The sequence below is a fragment of the Humulus lupulus genome, chromosome 7 (assembly GCF_963169125.1).
Source record: "Humulus lupulus chromosome 7, drHumLupu1.1, whole genome shotgun sequence".
Lineage (NCBI taxonomy): Eukaryota > Viridiplantae > Streptophyta > Magnoliopsida > Rosales > Cannabaceae > Humulus > Humulus lupulus.
This window is the reverse complement of record NC_084799.1, coordinates 207,780,523-207,797,154: the sequence shown is the minus strand read 5'-3', so window position 1 is coordinate 207,797,154 and position 16,632 is coordinate 207,780,523. Positions and strand designations below refer to the sequence as shown.

At 33.8% G+C, this 16,632-nt stretch overlaps 2 protein-coding genes across 3 annotated transcripts; one reads left to right on the top strand and one right to left on the bottom strand.

Annotated features, from left to right (window-relative positions):
- Window positions 1–1,444: 1,444 nt before the first annotated feature.
- Window positions 1,445–9,829, bottom strand: LOC133789307 (protein HIRA). Of its 2 annotated transcripts, XM_062227115.1 has the most exons (11): window positions 9,663–9,829; window positions 8,966–9,083; window positions 7,794–8,069; window positions 7,171–7,422; window positions 6,694–7,094; window positions 5,502–6,513; window positions 4,167–4,377; window positions 3,819–4,059; window positions 3,428–3,550; window positions 3,032–3,149; window positions 1,445–2,487 (listed from the first exon to the last, which is right to left on the bottom strand). In XM_062227115.1, exons 2-11 carry the CDS (start codon window positions 9,071–9,073, stop codon window positions 2,095–2,097), a joined length of 3,135 nt encoding a protein of 1,044 aa, XP_062083099.1. In that variant the 5' UTR covers window positions 9,074–9,083; window positions 9,663–9,829; the 3' UTR covers window positions 1,445–2,094. The 2 variants fall into 2 exon arrangements, with proteins under 2 accessions (XP_062083099.1, XP_062083101.1); XM_062227117.1 differs by lacking the exons at window positions 8,966–9,083; window positions 9,663–9,829 and having other exon boundaries at window positions 7,171–7,425; window positions 7,794–7,932.
- A 2,172-nt stretch (window positions 9,830–12,001) lies between these two features.
- LOC133789306 (pentatricopeptide repeat-containing protein At2g27610) lies at window positions 12,002–15,090 on the top strand. The gene has a single exon (XM_062227114.1). It carries the CDS (start codon window positions 12,172–12,174, stop codon window positions 14,773–14,775), a length of 2,604 nt encoding a protein of 867 aa, XP_062083098.1. The 5' UTR covers window positions 12,002–12,171; the 3' UTR covers window positions 14,776–15,090.
- Window positions 15,091–16,632: the final 1,542 nt, after the last annotated feature.

Here is a 16,632-nt window from a genome sequence, read left to right as displayed (position 1 = left end):
AATTGTCAAAAAAAAAAAATAAATAAACATCCATGCTTATATCATGTCTAATTAATTCAGTTCTAATTTCATTATACAAATTACAAAGTCAAACAAGTTAGGAGGAAAAAAATGGAAAATTTTAATTTTTTTTTTTTTTAAAAAAAAAGATCAAAATTATATTTTTGGTTTCACATTTGGAAATTTATAGTGGTCCAGGATCTCTTTTATTTTCATATTTAAATAAACAGTTGCAAAATTAATGGCAGTAATCTAGGGTGGGCAAAGGCAATATATATATAAATATATATATGAGAGAGATATTAATTAAACATTAATTTATTATAATAAATTATATGTTAATTATTATAATCTGTTCCACCTAATAAAGAAAAATTTATTATAATTAATCTATACTTAGTTACTTCATTATTACACATAAAATTTACTTATATATAGCTGAAAATTCTACCTAACCAACCAATCTAAAGGTATTAAAAAGAAGAAGAAGACAAAACACTAACTTCTTGAATATTCTTATAATTAATAGGATATTTACTTCTGTGATTACTCTAAAGAAAAGTCATAATAATTTGATCAATTAATATTGGTAGTTCATAGACCATATCAAGAAAAATAAAATTAAAAAAGTGCATGACAAAACAAAACTTTATTTAGTCAAATAAGTTTTTAATAATTGTGGCATAAATTTAGAAAGAAAGATGGACAAGCCTTTTATCAAACTTGTTTGGGTAATTTTAGATGTTTGTCAAATTGAATTGGGTTTTATAAGTCATCTATCACATTTATATGATAGAATAACATAAAAAAAAAATAGATGAAAAATGTAGGGGAATTCTCTTTGGCTTCACTTTAAGTCTTACTGGTAGACTCTCAGTATTCTCAACTCTTGAATAGTTTTCAGCGCGATTTTTTTTTATGATTGTGTATATTGTAGCTATTTAGAGCATCATGCAAATTTTCATAAAATTCTGAATATTTACAGTACCAAAAACTAAATTCAAACATGTTGCACGCATGACTAATTTTTTTTATGCGTGTGGAAAACATGTTTGAACCTAGTTTTCAGTACTGTAAACTATTCAGAATTTTTTGAAAATTTACAGAATACTCTAAATAGGTACAATATACAGTCATAAAAAAAATCGCGCCAAAAACTGTTCGCGGATCGAGAAACACTGAGAGTCCCAAGTGAAACCCTTGTAAAAGAATTGTCCAAAAAATGTAATCCAAAAATATAATTATTTTTTTAGTGCTGGATAACTTAATTCTATTGAAAAACTTTGAATGATTTTATCATATCTAATTTCCATATTAAGAAAATATATATTGCAACTTCATATCCAAAATGTTTTCTTTTTTTAGCCTTCAATCACAATTACTTCATGCCCATTTATTTTCTAAATTTTAACTACCAATTAGTGTAGTTACACCTTTCTCCAAATTGACCAAAGTGAAGGATTATAATGAACCAAAAGTTACTAATTACAAATACAACAAGTCCAAGTCTCCAAAATGGTGACCAACTCAACTACAAAGTTATTGAGAGTTTGAGATGAACATTTTAGGCACTGTTGAATAGTGAAAAACATCCCATTAGTAATAATATTTGGAACATAACATAAAATGTAACAAAATCTCCACCAATAAACATGAAATCTGGCCCTTTGGCATAACATAAGATGGGGTTAGAAAGAAGAAACTTATAAACACAATTATACATCAACTCCTAATCTATCAACTTATGATGGGATTTCTCGAAAAAGAAAAAAGAATCTAAATCAGCTTTGGATGCTCAGTAGTAGAGATTATGCTTTTACACTAACCGTGTGAGAAGTAGGATCCACCAAGCCAAAAGAGAGATTCTGTAGCAACTTCTGGTGTAGCCCTGCCAGAAAATCAGAAGCTTTTTCACCACTTGCTACTCCACACTCGCGCTGAACTTTCGTCGGCAACTGAGACATGCCTAATGTGGAAAACCGAGCACAATACGGATTGTTCTCTTTGCATAGAAAAATGCTATGTTCCAACATCCACTTCCCACCATATATGTATGTGTGCTCAGTTTTCTGACATGAAATCCCATTGCAGAGTTCAAGAACCTGCATCTTTTGCTTGCGGTGAAAGATCCATTTCGTCTATCAGTGGGGAGTTTAGATCAACTCGATCTGTTTTTCGAGCAGAATTTTCTTGGTCGGTTGCTGTTGTGTTGTCTTTTTTATTTGTTATGGTAGGAACAGTCTGAGTCTCGACTCCATCTGTTGTTGTGGGAGCCGAAACTTTTTTATTCGTTGCTGATGGTACACAGTCCATTGGATCGGCTGTGGTACATGTTGGAGCAATCTGAGTTTTTTGCTGTTTGTCGGCTTCAACACTTTCATATTCTGAGAGAATGTCCATAAATTCGTTGAGCAGACGCTGAACTTTTCTATTTGTTGCCAAGGCTGGAAGAATATCTTCCCTCAAGAGTTTATGTTTCCTTATTCCCTGCAGTGAACAAAATTACAGAATCTCAGCTCTCAAAGAAACAAGCTAATATAAAGTTCCGGTGGTGGCAGGGTAAGGAATATTTGAATCACTCCAACGCATACACAAAATAGAGTAATTTAGCGCAGCTAAACCTTTAAGTCACTTTTTTCATATTACCATGTGATTGAAACCAAACAATTCATCTAGTAAGGAGCTAGGCTCGTACAGCCACATTTTAGTCTTACCATATGATGTCGACCGAATAATATATCAGTAAGAATACTCCTAAAACCAAGCAAAATACATAGCTAACATAACATTAACAATAAACATTAAAACTTGGAACTCCATAGCTCATATCATATTATTCCACATTAGTAGGATCATGTTCAATTGAAAGTCAAAGAGGTTTAACCGAAAGGAAGAATCAGAGCGGATATTCAGTGCGGGGTGAATTAGTTTGCTGAAAACTATTTTCTCCTCAATTAATGCCGAACAGAAATTTATTAATACACTAAGAAATAAATGGCTAAGCCTCAAGGTTTTGCAGAAGAAAACTCACAAGCACAAAAGGATCCCAAGCCAAGTTCTTTGGATCTAAAGATGTGGATTCAGCCATCCCAGTTGGAGGTCCAAGAAAACTCTCACAAACTTCTCGTAGCCGAGACTCGTCTGCTTCTCTGCAAAGCAATGACTATAACTCATGAACATACCATTCATAGACATTGGAAAATCATTCCCAGTCCCCCCACATAATGACAGAAACCTAAATAGCCTAATTGAACATACTTTCCCAAAGAGCTAAACAGCAAGTAAAAACAAACTATCATTTATATATTCCTCTTATTTTTATCTTGGTGACGAGGTTTTAAAAAACAATGACACGGCCTAAGCATATAATGAGTCAGACAAAGTGAGATGTTGATCATACATCAATATAAAAAAATTAGAAGATCACCTTGCTAGAAAGCGTACGTATGACAGAAGGCATTGGCGATATTCTTTAGGAGACTTCAAAGCTAATGAAGAAGCCAACTGAGATTCTAAATGAGCTCGTGTCTGCACTCCATCATCAGTCACCCTACACAAACATTTAACCTAATAAATTCTCACAAAAAGATAACAAGTGACAGTGAGGACCTCATTAGCTAACAGACTTGAGTGGGAATATACAATGTGATTTGCATTCGAACAATAGTAGAAACTTCAATAATAAATACTTAATGCCACTAAACTGTTTGATTAACATATGAGTACTTCAAGAGTACACGAAGCATTCGTTCTACGTCTATAAATTGAACCAAATTAGATAAAGAAGAACCATAAAGAACAGATCATCATATACAAACCTGCTCCAACCTGGCTTCCTGGCCAAATATTTTCTAACATCAACCTGCAAGGCAGCCAACTCGCCACTCTGAATTGAACTTAGATTCCATGAGCTTGCAAAATTTGAAGCAGGGAAACAATCATCTGCAACCCTCAGCCAACACATGAGGCTCATGTCAAAAAGGAAGGCATGGCGAGTAGCAAGAACAACAAGTGGCGATCCAGATTTTGATAACTTTGCTGATATAACTTTGATTGATCCTGAAAAAGGGTGGAAAACAACAAGATAATTAGCAAGAAGCACAATACCAAACTTCATGCTCACAAATCACATGGCTTTGGATCCCATAACAAAAGTTGTCTATTACCTGCATCTTTTGCAGATGCATTTGAGTTAGCAACAAACAAGGATGCCAACGAATCATGAAGAAGACATTTCTGATTGAACAAGTCCCATACATACATGGAACCTTTCCTTGTGACCAATAGCAGCTTCCAGCACTCATCACAATCTATAAATGTTGCCGCAGACCCCATCATCATGGTTGGCATTGCACGTCTCCCACATTTTGTGTAAACCTTCTCAAAGGGAAAAAGGAAAAGGAAACAATATAAATTTCTAACAGACCAATGCAAATTTAATTTGTATCTGTCTGCATAAAACTCATAATTATCAAATTTAATTTTAACCCTAACCTATACAGATTGAATTAATATAATTCTTTAATCCTTATCGAAATACTAATCAATAAAAAAATCTATAACTAATCCATTCATACCTATTATTTGGAAATGATCATACATGATACATACACGACAAATTGTCTGAGTAAACAATTTTGTATTCTTTTCAAGCATGAATTAAAGAAAAAGCTCAGCAACTCAAATCTTAAAAGTTGAATTTCCATTTAATTTTACTACCCTGATAAGAACTAGAAAAATATAGCATCAAAGGTAAATATGTTTTTAATAACCCCAAGTAGTTCAATGCAGGGCAAAAAATGCGAGTATGTTTATTTGATAAATCTGTTAGGACTATAAACAAAACAATTATTATTATTATATATATATATATAAATGCCAGTAAGCACTGATGAAATGAGTATGATCAATACACAGTTTGTCAAAGCACAAGTTAAATGGGTAGTAATGCAGTGAGCAAACATAAGCATTTTCATTTTATCTCCGCTCTTTGATGCTCGTTGTATTCTTAACCAACTCCCTTAAAAAGATTAATGAACATTCAACTAGGACAGAGGGAAAAAAAAACCAACCAATAGACAATAAACAGCCTTCAACAGGGCATTACTTAAAATTTGCTTTTGCAATCACTTCAGAGATTTTTTGCAAATTTTAACATGATACTAGAAAAGCTTGAACATAATTAACTGTAAAGGATTCAAGATATATGATTCATATAGAAAAAGCTTCCACCACTTAAATATTTATAAAATATTGAGAGTAATGAAATAGTTCAACAAAAATTATATCAGAAAATTAAAGATAGAATTCGAAACTACAACATGTTAAGTGAAAAGGTCAGACTAATCACCCTTGGAACTTATGAGGGCTAAATGCTTTATATATATAAAAACAAAAAAATTTAAAAACAAAAAAAGTCAAAACCGAGCATGCAGCAAAGAATTATTAGAAAAATGAATAAAGTTAACAGAAGAAGAGGGGTGGGGGATTATGTGTCATACCTGTAGGCATCCATCTTCAGACCCAACAGCCCAGATGTTTGCATTTCCCGCTAAAACAGTGACATTACCAGAGATCCTATCAGACCAAAGTAATTCGGAACCCCTTGTGCAATTAATTTCTGTTTCCTTCATGATAAATGTGCTTCCCAATCCAACAATGTCATTCAAAGCATGTTCTCGTTGCCGTGCTTCCAAGCAAATTGGAATGGCAACTTCTTTTTTGTCAAACACCCTAATTGAAAGAGTAGTATTACCAGATCCAGATGAAGTACAAGCCTTCACACTTCCTGACTGTTCCACATTGATGGTTCCATCTCTACCAGAAGCAGCAGAAACTTTTTCGATAACAAGACTCTCAGTAATTGTAGCCTTTGCAGTGACTCCAGACCGCTCTTTCAAATCAGAGGTTTTGCTTGTTGTACCCCTAAGAGAACTTTCTCTGACACTAGAATCAGCAGGAACCAGTCCGTTATCTTCCTTTCTGGGATCAGATGATGCAGGAGGGAACTCCAGTGCTTGGCACTGAGTCCCAGACGAAATGTTATCCTGCTGAAGAGGCACTCCAACAGCTTCAGGAATAATCCTCTTTCTGCCATCAGGCCGTCTATACTCCCTCTGCTTGACAGGACTTGCCATACGGGTAGAGGTTGAAACCTTATTCAACCCATCACCAGTAGCTCCTACAGCTTTCTTCTTCTCATCAACCTGAGGCTCAGTAGCCTTTGTTGCAACCCCAACATCAACAGAAGGTTTTGTAAGCATCTGGTTCTGCTGAACATCTGAAACTGCTTTTTTGCTAGGGGCTTGCTTGGCAGAAGCAGCTTCAAGCAATAACTGTGCTGGACTTTCAGCCAAATTTGCCTGTCTACCTCTTACGTCACCATAACGACTTCTTTTCAGCTCATCCAACTCAGCATCACTAAGCCTGCTGCCGAGTTCTTTCGACTCAAAATGGAAACTAGCCACTGAACCATCCAGGGAACATGCAAAAAGTGAGTACCCATCAGGACTCCTGTTTTCAGAAGGAGAAAATGAACATGTCAAAAACAATTAACCACTGACATAAAAATCGAAGAATTAATTCAAACTAAAATAGAACATAGAAAATAAATAAAAACATTTACAGATTATGCTATATGTTCCCTTTTTCTTCAGTAGCAAAAAAGATTACATTGAAAAGTAATAAACATACCAAGATAAATCCACAACACTTTGAGTAAAAAAATGCTTCGCAACAAAGAGAGGACGGGGACTTGCAGTTGTCCAAACAGTTATTGTCCTATCCTGACTCCCAATTGCAATTACATTATATGGTTGTGGTTCTTTAGCCCCAGCCTTTGAACCCCCATTTGCCCATCCCGCACCAGCAGTAGTTTTCGTTTCCTGAGAACTGGTGGCATTCCTACGGAACATAGAATGATTAAACTTCACCACAATTACAGGAGCATTATGTCCCAAGAAATCGAAGGTGGCAGACCACTCCCCTCTCTCTAGAACAGGTGCTGAGTGCCTTGGTTTCTGGAACCCATGTGTGGTGGTGATAAAGTGACCACAAGGGGACCATCCAAGTCGCCTGAAAAAGGTAGATCCAAGCTGAAAGAACATAATCCCATTAGAAAGAAAGATGAATCCTATAACTTCACAACATGAACATCACAATAAAACATACTGATTTTGTCCAGTGACCATCTGTCCTATGAGCAAGACTCCAGTCACTAGTTCGCCAGATAATAACAGTCTTGTCATCTGATTGACTTGCTATAAAAGAGCCAATGGGATCCCACGTCACACCTTTGACCAGGCTAGAGTGGCCCCTAAGAACAGCAATGCAGATGCCATTACTCATATTCCATATATGTACAGTGTTATCTAAACTCCCACTAGCCAATGTCGAGTCATCAGGAGACCAATTGAGATCCACCTACTTCACACATCGGAATGCAACTCCCTAGTTAGACGATACTCGCAGGATCATATAGAAATCAAGAAATTTAGCATAGGGCACATAAGAAAACACATAACTCTGCTTAATTACTCCCATCCACATACCCCCCTACCCTCCCCCTAAAATTAAAAGAAAATAAAAACAGATAAGTATATGCAACACACCTTACATCATAAAGAGCAAATTTCTGTCAAAAGTTGGTTCCAATATAGCAAAAATGACATGATCTTTTCAAAAGAAAACACAGTTCATATGCATGAACAATACATAACAAAGAAAAATGCAGAACCTAAAGAATTAGAATTACATCTGAGGTGATTTTTTAATGTAAAAAACAATGACATTACCACATCTGCAGTATGCCCCCTCAAAGTCAACGTAACTTTCCAATTCTCTACATCTGGAGGTTCTCCACTACCAAACTCTGTTGTCCCAGAACCAGGCTTCCTCTCATGAACTAAAATCACTTGATCGTCAGACCCAGAAGCAAGATATCTACCATGCTTGGCCCATCGAACACAGTTGACAGATCCAAAGTGATCGCGAAGTGTTGCCAGAAGCCTTTGTGTTGGTTCTTCCTTATCCACATCTCTACCAAGAGATTTCATGTTCCATATCCTGACCTGCAATAAACATAGAATGATGATGCTGGGGAAAATGACATCTGAACTAAATTATCTGAAAAGAATGGTGATACTTTTCACTTGTTTTTACATTGTGATTCCTCTGTTCAGCTTTAGAACAGATTACTTGATGAATTTAAGGTGCAATGCATGTTATAGCAACATTGCTGAGTTTCTGTTTTCTTTTATTTCAACAGACAAGAAGAAATGAAAGTTGTGGAATGAAGCTACTATGACTATAGGTTGGTGGATCTGGTTAGAGCAGAACAGAAGGCTTTTTAAAGACATTGAGAATTCTCTAGATAATCTATTTGGGTAGCCATTTGGATAAAGTTAGATTTTGGGTAGCCATTTGGTTATTCAATGTGAAAGAGTTTACAGGAGTTTTATTTCTGATTTAGGCCGATTGGGGCTATTTGTAGTAATTTTTTAGTCTGATCCTTTCGGACTTCCTTGTATTTTTTTCAAATGTTAAAACAAGTCCACTTTCTTTCCCTCTCCAAAATAAAAATCTGTCGTTAGCTCTAGAAAACAAGAAAGATATCAAAAGAATCAACTAACACAAGGCATGGAAAACTGAACATCAAATACAAATTACGTTTCCAAAGTCATAATTTTGATAAAAATCTTAATAGCAACTCCATTTCCTATATGAAAACAAAGCATAGAGCCTTTCGGACTAAGCCGAACCAACTTTTTCCTCTAGTCTTATTACAAGGAACACAGAAATAAAGAAACTTAAATGCTCTAAACTTCAACGATTTACATCAACCAAGCAAAAATCAAGTTATGAATCATGATAAATATTTCCTTAATTTAAATGAATTTTAGTCTCTACATATACCTACAATTAGTCTAGAATAGCATGTTGAGAATCAAATATAAAAATCGCATACCTTATGGTCACCCCCACCAGTAGCAACCCTAAGCCCACCAGGTTGAACATCAATGGAGAAAATTTGCATTCCCTCATGCCTTATCCAACTAGGTTTCTCGGCAATCATCTTTCTCCACCTGTCCAAAAAAAAAAACACCCTTTTTGAGCAATGACAAAAAAGAAACTTTTTTTAGGAGCCCAAAACTCGAACAAAAACGACATACAAATTCAAATTCAACGTCTTCAAAAGGGTATGCAAAATTGAGATTTCGAATGGGAAATAAATCCCAATAAAAGCGTATTTGAGGAGGGCCCGTAAGCACAAACCATAAAAGGGATTCAAAATTGAGGCTTTTGGAGCCAAGGAGTAACCTAACCTAAACCTTGTTCCATAAGAAACAAAACCCTAGAGCCAAAAACCCTAATACGGGTCGTTAGGGAAGAGAACATAATAAAGTACCAGCTTTCCCTTAAGGATTAGATGAATGTGATTCGTGGGTCTTAGCAAAGCTACTATGAAAGACTCGACCTTGCTCAAATTGAAAAATCAAATTAAATTTCTCCATTTAATTAAAAACAGAAAAAAGAATCAGACAGTGAATGTAATAAAAAACCAACCCAGAAAGAAATGAATTGGATCAATCGAGAGGAAATTGGACAAAAACTCAGATCGAGAAGATACAACAACTAATAACAGAGAAGAAATGAACACTTACAGCCGTGGGTTCTAGTTGATGATGAAGCTTGGAATAGAGAGGAGGAGAGGTCGGTGGTGCTTGATTGATTGTTTGCTGTCAACTTCAACCACGGCAACGGACGACGCCGTCGACGGCGGTGGCGAGGGGTTGGAGATAGATAGAGAAAGAGACTGATCAGTGGACACCTGAGAGACATGGATGAGCACTTGTTGAAGTCCCTATTTTTCATTTATTTACTTTTAGCCCCCTAAACTTGTTGATTTTTAAACTTTTCGTCCTATGTTATAGTTTATTTTTATTTGGGTCCTTGAAATATAATCCCTAGGAAAACATGCAATTAAAAAAACAATGTTATTTACTTTCCTTAATTGTCCAATATTTTTAGGATATTTTAAAGGAAACTTGGGAGATAATTAAGGGTGATCAGGAAAAATGTCAACACTTGTGTGAGTATAAATATACTTTATTATGAATATTATATGGGAAAATATTATTTTGGCCCTGTATTTTTTCTGAATATGCGATCGAGTTATGTGTTTTGTTAAATAATAATTCGGATCCAGTATTTTATAAAATGGATCAAAATAGTACCTATACTCGATTTTGGGCAAAATATTTTCAACTATAAGATTAATCATTGGGTCGTTAGTGAAGCGATGGGTTCAGAGAAATGCAGAAAGTGATCGAGAAATTGAGAATGAAATATTATATTTGAATTTTTTTTACCAAAATGAGGTATAATGTACTATTTTGATCCATTTTGTAAAACACAAAGTCCGAATTATCATTTAACGAAACACATATGGCGATCGCATATTTGAGAAAAATATAGGACACAAACTGGTAATTTCACTTATTATATTTTCTCTAAAATAGTAACAGTTTGCTGACGTGTAAAAAATTATAAATTTATATTTTTAGTAATTAATTTATTTTAAATTAGAAAAAATTAATAGAAACTTATTTTTAAATTTATTGAATTATATAAAATCCAATAAATAAAAAAATCAATAAACATAATTTTTTTTAATCCAAATATAATTTAAAAAAAAACTAAAATCAATATTTCTAAACTAAACTAAAATCTTTAAACTAAATTAAATTTAAAACTCAACCAAATTTATATTTCAAATGTAGATAATTAAACACATTTAGAAAACAATCGAGTAAAAAAATTAAAATTTTAATTTAGTTTAGCTCAAAGTAAAATTTAGTTTGGAAATATTGAGCTTAGTTTTTTTTTTAATTATATTTGGATTAAATAGTGATTTTTATTTATTGGATTTTATATAATTTAATAAAAAAAATTGAACAAATTATATAATTTAATAAATTTAAATATAATTTTTTATTTTTAAAATGATTTTTATTTTTTTAATTTAAATTCAATTAATTAATAAAAAAATATTTTAGATATTTTTTAACTGTCGCGTCACCAAATTGCTATAATTTTGGATATAATGAACAAAAGTCTACAATTGTTATAGTTCGAGGGGTATTTTTGCCAAGCAAAAAATTGCAAAATTCTATAAGTGCAATAAGTCAGGAGAAAAATATATATATTTTGTCCAATAAAAAAAGACATAATAAAGTATTAGCATATTCCTACAAAAATGAATGATTATGGTGCATCATTATTCATTGTTGAGTCATTTGCCATTATATGACCACTTGGTGTATTGAAGATAAAAACACTACCTTTGGCTTTTGCTTAAATAATTGTAAGATTCAACATTAAATCATTGTTGAAAGAAAAAGAAAAAGAAAAAAAAGTAGTTTTTAAATAATAATAATCAAACTTTTTACCTTTCATTATAAGTACTTAAAGTTCAAAAATTATAAAAAATATATATGACAATAATTAAAATTTTAATTTTCAATACTCAAATTTTAAAAAAACACCATATAAATAAAATATTTTTACATAAAATACTCAATTTCGCTAAATAATTACATGTTTATAGTTAAACATTTTTTTTTTAATTTTACATTTTTAAGGAAATTTTTATATTTTTATAATTTTTTTTTTTTTTTTTTTTAAGTTGTGTTTTAGGTTTTTATTATGTATAATTGTTTTGATATATATTGTTTTTTATTTTGAGTTAATGTAAAGAGTTATTTATATTTTTGTAATTATGAAATTTTAAAAATTATATTTTTTTAAATTTAAGCACGTATTTTTAAAGAAAAAAAATTAGCAACATAAAAAAAAACAAAAAAATATATGTGTATATAAAAACATACCTCAATAATTAAATTATTAGTGTTTTTTGAGGGTAAAGTTTCATGATAACAACAAAACAACAAGAATTATTAGTGTTCAAGATCAAGAATTTTTGTATTGCTGCAAAAAAAAAAAACAAGAATTTTTGTATTGGAAAATGTTAAAAATGATAAATTTGTCAAAAAAAAAAAGTTAAAAATAATAATTTTCACCTTTAATTTAATGCGCAAAGTTCAAGAATTTAATTTCTTTAAAGAAAAAAAATTAGCTTTGTAATATTGAGTTGGAGAAGAGAGCAACGCCATGAATTTCTCTCGAACAATCATCTCAAACCAAACTCTGCTCACATTTCGCCTTAAATCTCTGTTAACTTCTCATACTGCATTCTTAGATTTCAGATATTTCTCTTCTGTTCCTGAACTTTGCCATCCTCAGAGGGCGCACCATCTGTTCGAGAAAAGTCCAAGGCGAGACCTTTCAGACTACAATCACTTGCTTTTCGAGTATTCCCTCACTGACCGGAACAAGGAAGCACTTAATCTCTTTGTGGGTCTTCATTGTTCCGGTTCTCTCATCGATGAGTCGACTCTTTCTTGTATATTGAAGGTCTGTCATTGCTTGTCTGATCAGGTTGGCGGTAAACAGGTGCATTGTGAGTCTATAAAATCTGGGTTGGATGCAAATGTAGGCGTTGGGAATTCTCTTATTGATATGTATATGAAAACTGAGGATGTTGGTGATGGAAGGAGAGCTTTTGATGAAATGGAGAGTAAAAATGTGGTGTCTTGGAACGCTTTGTTCACTGGCTATGTAAAAAATGGATTGAATGACCTTACACCAGATTTGTTCTGCCAAATGTATGCTAATGGGGTGAAGCCTAACCCCTTGACATTAGCAACTGTTATTGGGGCTGTGGCAAATCGTGGTTTGGTTGAGGAGGGGAGTCAATTCCATACCTTGGTAGTAAAGAATGGTTATGAATCAAGTACATTTGTTTGTAACTCCTTGATTAATATGTATTCGAAATCGGGTTTAATAAGGGATGCAAGAGCTGTTTTTGACAGTGTGGAGAATAGAGAGGCAGTTACTTGGAATAGTATGATTGCAGGGTACGTGACAAATGGGCTTGATCTTGAAGCTTTTAAAATGTTTCATTGGATGAGTGTTGTAGGTGAAAAGTTCACACAGCCAGCATTTGCTTCTGTAATCAAGTCATGTGCTAAAGTTAAAGAATTGGGTTTTGCTAGGCAACTTCACTGCTGGGTTTTGAAAAGTGGATTGGGATTTGATCATAATATTAGAACAGCCCTTATGGTGGCTTACAGTAAATGCAGTGAAATGGATGATGCCTTTAAGATTTTCTCAATGATGAAAGGTGTTCAGAATGTGGTAACATGGACTGCCGTGATAAGCGGCTACTTGCAGAACGGTGTAACAGAGCAAGCAGTGCACTTATTCTGTCAAATGAGTCGGGACGGTGTCAGGCCAAACCATTTCACTTATTCTACCATCCTTATGGCTCATTCTCCTATCTTTATACTTCAAGTACATGCACAAGTTGTGAAAACAAATTATGAGAAATCATCTACTGTAGGAACTTCTTTGTTGGATGCTTATGTTAAAATGGGAAATGTTAAAGAAGCTGCCAAAGTTTTTGAGCTAATCGATGAAAAGGACATTGTGACATGGTCAGCAATGCTTGCTGGATATGCTCAAATGGGAGAAATGGATGGAGCTGTGCGAATTTTTCTGAAGTTAGCGAAGGAGGGGATTAGACCCAACGAGTTCACTTTTTCTAGTGTGATTCATGCTTGTGCTGGAACTTTAGCATCTGTAGAGCAAGGGAAACAATTTCATGCATTGACAATCAAATCAAGATTGAATAATGCTTTATGCGTGAGCAGTGCTCTTGTTACCATGTATGCAAAGAGAGGACATATTGAGAGCGCAAATGAAGTTTTTAAGAGGCAACGGGATAGAGACTTGATTTCCTGGAACTCAATGATCTCTGGATTTGCACAACATGGTCAAGGGAAGAAGGCTCTTAAGATATTTGAGGATATGCGAACACAGAAACTTGAAATGGATGGCATAACATTCATTGGCGTGATATCCGCTTGTACTCATGCTGGCATAGTGGATGAAGGTCAAAGATACTTTGACATGATGGTTAGAGATCATCACATTAGTCCAACCATGGAGCACTTTTCGTGCATGGTTGATTTATACAGCCGAGCAGGAATGCTCGAAAAGGCCATGGATATCATAACCGAAATGCCATTCCCCGCCGGTGCAACTGTGTGGCGAACACTCTTGTCTGCTTGCCATGTTCGCCGCAATCTAGAGCTAGGAAAAATTGCTGCAGAAAAGCTCATTTCGCTGCAGCCCGAAGACTCGGCTGCTTATGTACTGATGTCCAATATTTATGCCGCAGCAGGAAACTGGCAGGAGAGAGCCGTGGTGAGAAAATTGATGGACGAGAGAAAAGTTAAGAAAGAAGCTGGGTGTAGTTGGATTGAGGTGAGAAACAAAACCTACTCATTCGTGGCTGGTGATCTTTCACATCCTTTGGCAGAGCAAATCTATTCAAAGCTTGAAGAACTAAGTATTCGGTTGAAGGATATGGGATACCAGCCTGACACAAATTATGTACTTCATGATGTTGAAGAGGAACACAAAGCAGTCATTCTTTCTCAACACAGTGAAAGGCTGGCTATTGCTTTTGGATTAATTGCCACACCACCAGGAACTACCATCCAGATTATTAAAAACCTTAGAGTATGTGGAGACTGCCACAATGTTATCAAGTTAATATCGTTGATCGAACAAAGATATATCGTTGTAAGGGATTCAAACCGGTTTCACCACTTTAAGAATGGTGTTTGCTCTTGTGGGGACTATTGGTGACACTCCAGTCTTAGAATTGGTGGATCAAGTTTTCAAGGATTCTTGGCCGCCCGACCCACATTTTTCGTGTCTCCGGTAAATTCGGGTCGGGCCGGGCCGGGCTCGGCCCATATTCAATTCATGTCGGCCCATTTTTGAAAGAGTAGGCCCAGCACGGCCCATGTCGTGTCGTGCTCGTGCCGTGTCGGGTCGGCCCACTTTCCTTATTCGGGCCCACTTTTAGGCCTACATTTTTTTTGCTAAAAAAATATGAGGATGGAGAATTGAACCCTCCACCTCCTCTTTAACCATCAATGAACTTACCACCAAATCAAGTACATTTCTTTGTTTAAATTATAATTTTATATATTTTTTAACAATATTTTACACAAAATTATATCAAAGATAATTATTAGAATTTTAATACCTGCTAATAAATCCTAAAAATTCAACTAAAAAATCTTAAAATAAATTAATATAATTATAAAAATATAAACATTGAAAAAAATAAGACATATATTATCATTTTAATTTATTAATTATTGACAAATAAAAATTTATTATGATTATTAATGTCAAAATATCGGGTTTTTTATCGTGTCGTGCTTTCGGGCTAGTTTGTTCGTGCTTTCGTGTCATGCCTTCGGGCTTGTCGTGCCGTGCCGTGCTAAGCCCGTGTCGTGCCGTGCTTGGCCCAAGCCCATATTTTTCCGTGCCGTGCCTGGCCTAAACCCATATTTTTTCGTGCCGTGTCGTGCTCGTGCCTCCCGAGCTCGTGCTGGTTTCGTGCCGTGCTCAAAAGCCCGGCCCGTATTTACAGCTCCACCAGCAACCATAAATGTATTATTTGATTCACTTAGTCCAATATTCTTTTCCGGTAGATCCATTTGTCTACTTTGCAACTCAATCGATCCAATGAAGCTCAGTGACTAGTTTGAGCTACTTTACTGTAGCATGTTTGATGCTTAATGATTAGCTTAGGGAATAGTTTGTTTTCTGTTCACTTTTGAGAGAAAAGGAAAGAAAAGCTGAAACAAAAGTTGGTTCAGCAAAGTCTGATAGAAAGTTTATTCCAGGTTATGTCTTTGTCACAGTGGTGATCACATGAAGTTTACTTTTTCTGCACTTCATATCAACGAATTTTGTGCTTTATGAGGTATGCTTTCAGAAACTTTCCACTTGAAAATGTTTTCTGCTTTATTCTTTTGTTTTATTTTATGAATAAAAAAATTCCCCTGTGTTTGACCATTCAGGGACATGAGAGATAATACTGTAAGAGTTGAGAAACTAAAAATTACTTCAAATTGTCATAAATTCAGGGACATGAGTTTCGGGAAAGAAAAAGAAAAAACCCTCAACGAGTTGTAAAGCTTGCCTTCGTGTCATTGACTTGCAAATCTTCTCTCAATATATCTCTTTTATATATAATATATATAAGTGAAATTATTGGTTTTATTGATTTTTTATTAATTTTAACCGAATATTTTTATATTTAAAGATAGATTATAAACATGACTTAAACTTAAATAAAATTAAATAAATAAATAATTAAACAATGATAATTATTTAAAAATAATAAAATTATATATTTTATAACTTAAATAAAATTTAATTAAACTTAATATTATATTAAATATATAATATATAATCTTTTGTTGTCACTGTTAAATTCAAAAATTAGAACAAACATAAACTTAAACAAAAATAAATTAATTAATTAATTAACTAAAAATTGATATTTTTAAGATATTTTATGATAATTTAAATAATTAAATTATATTTATTTAAAATTAATAAAAGCATACATATTATTTTTTTTACTTTATAAATTTGTATAATAGTTTCTTTTTTATCAAGTGACTGGAGCTCTTTTTCTTC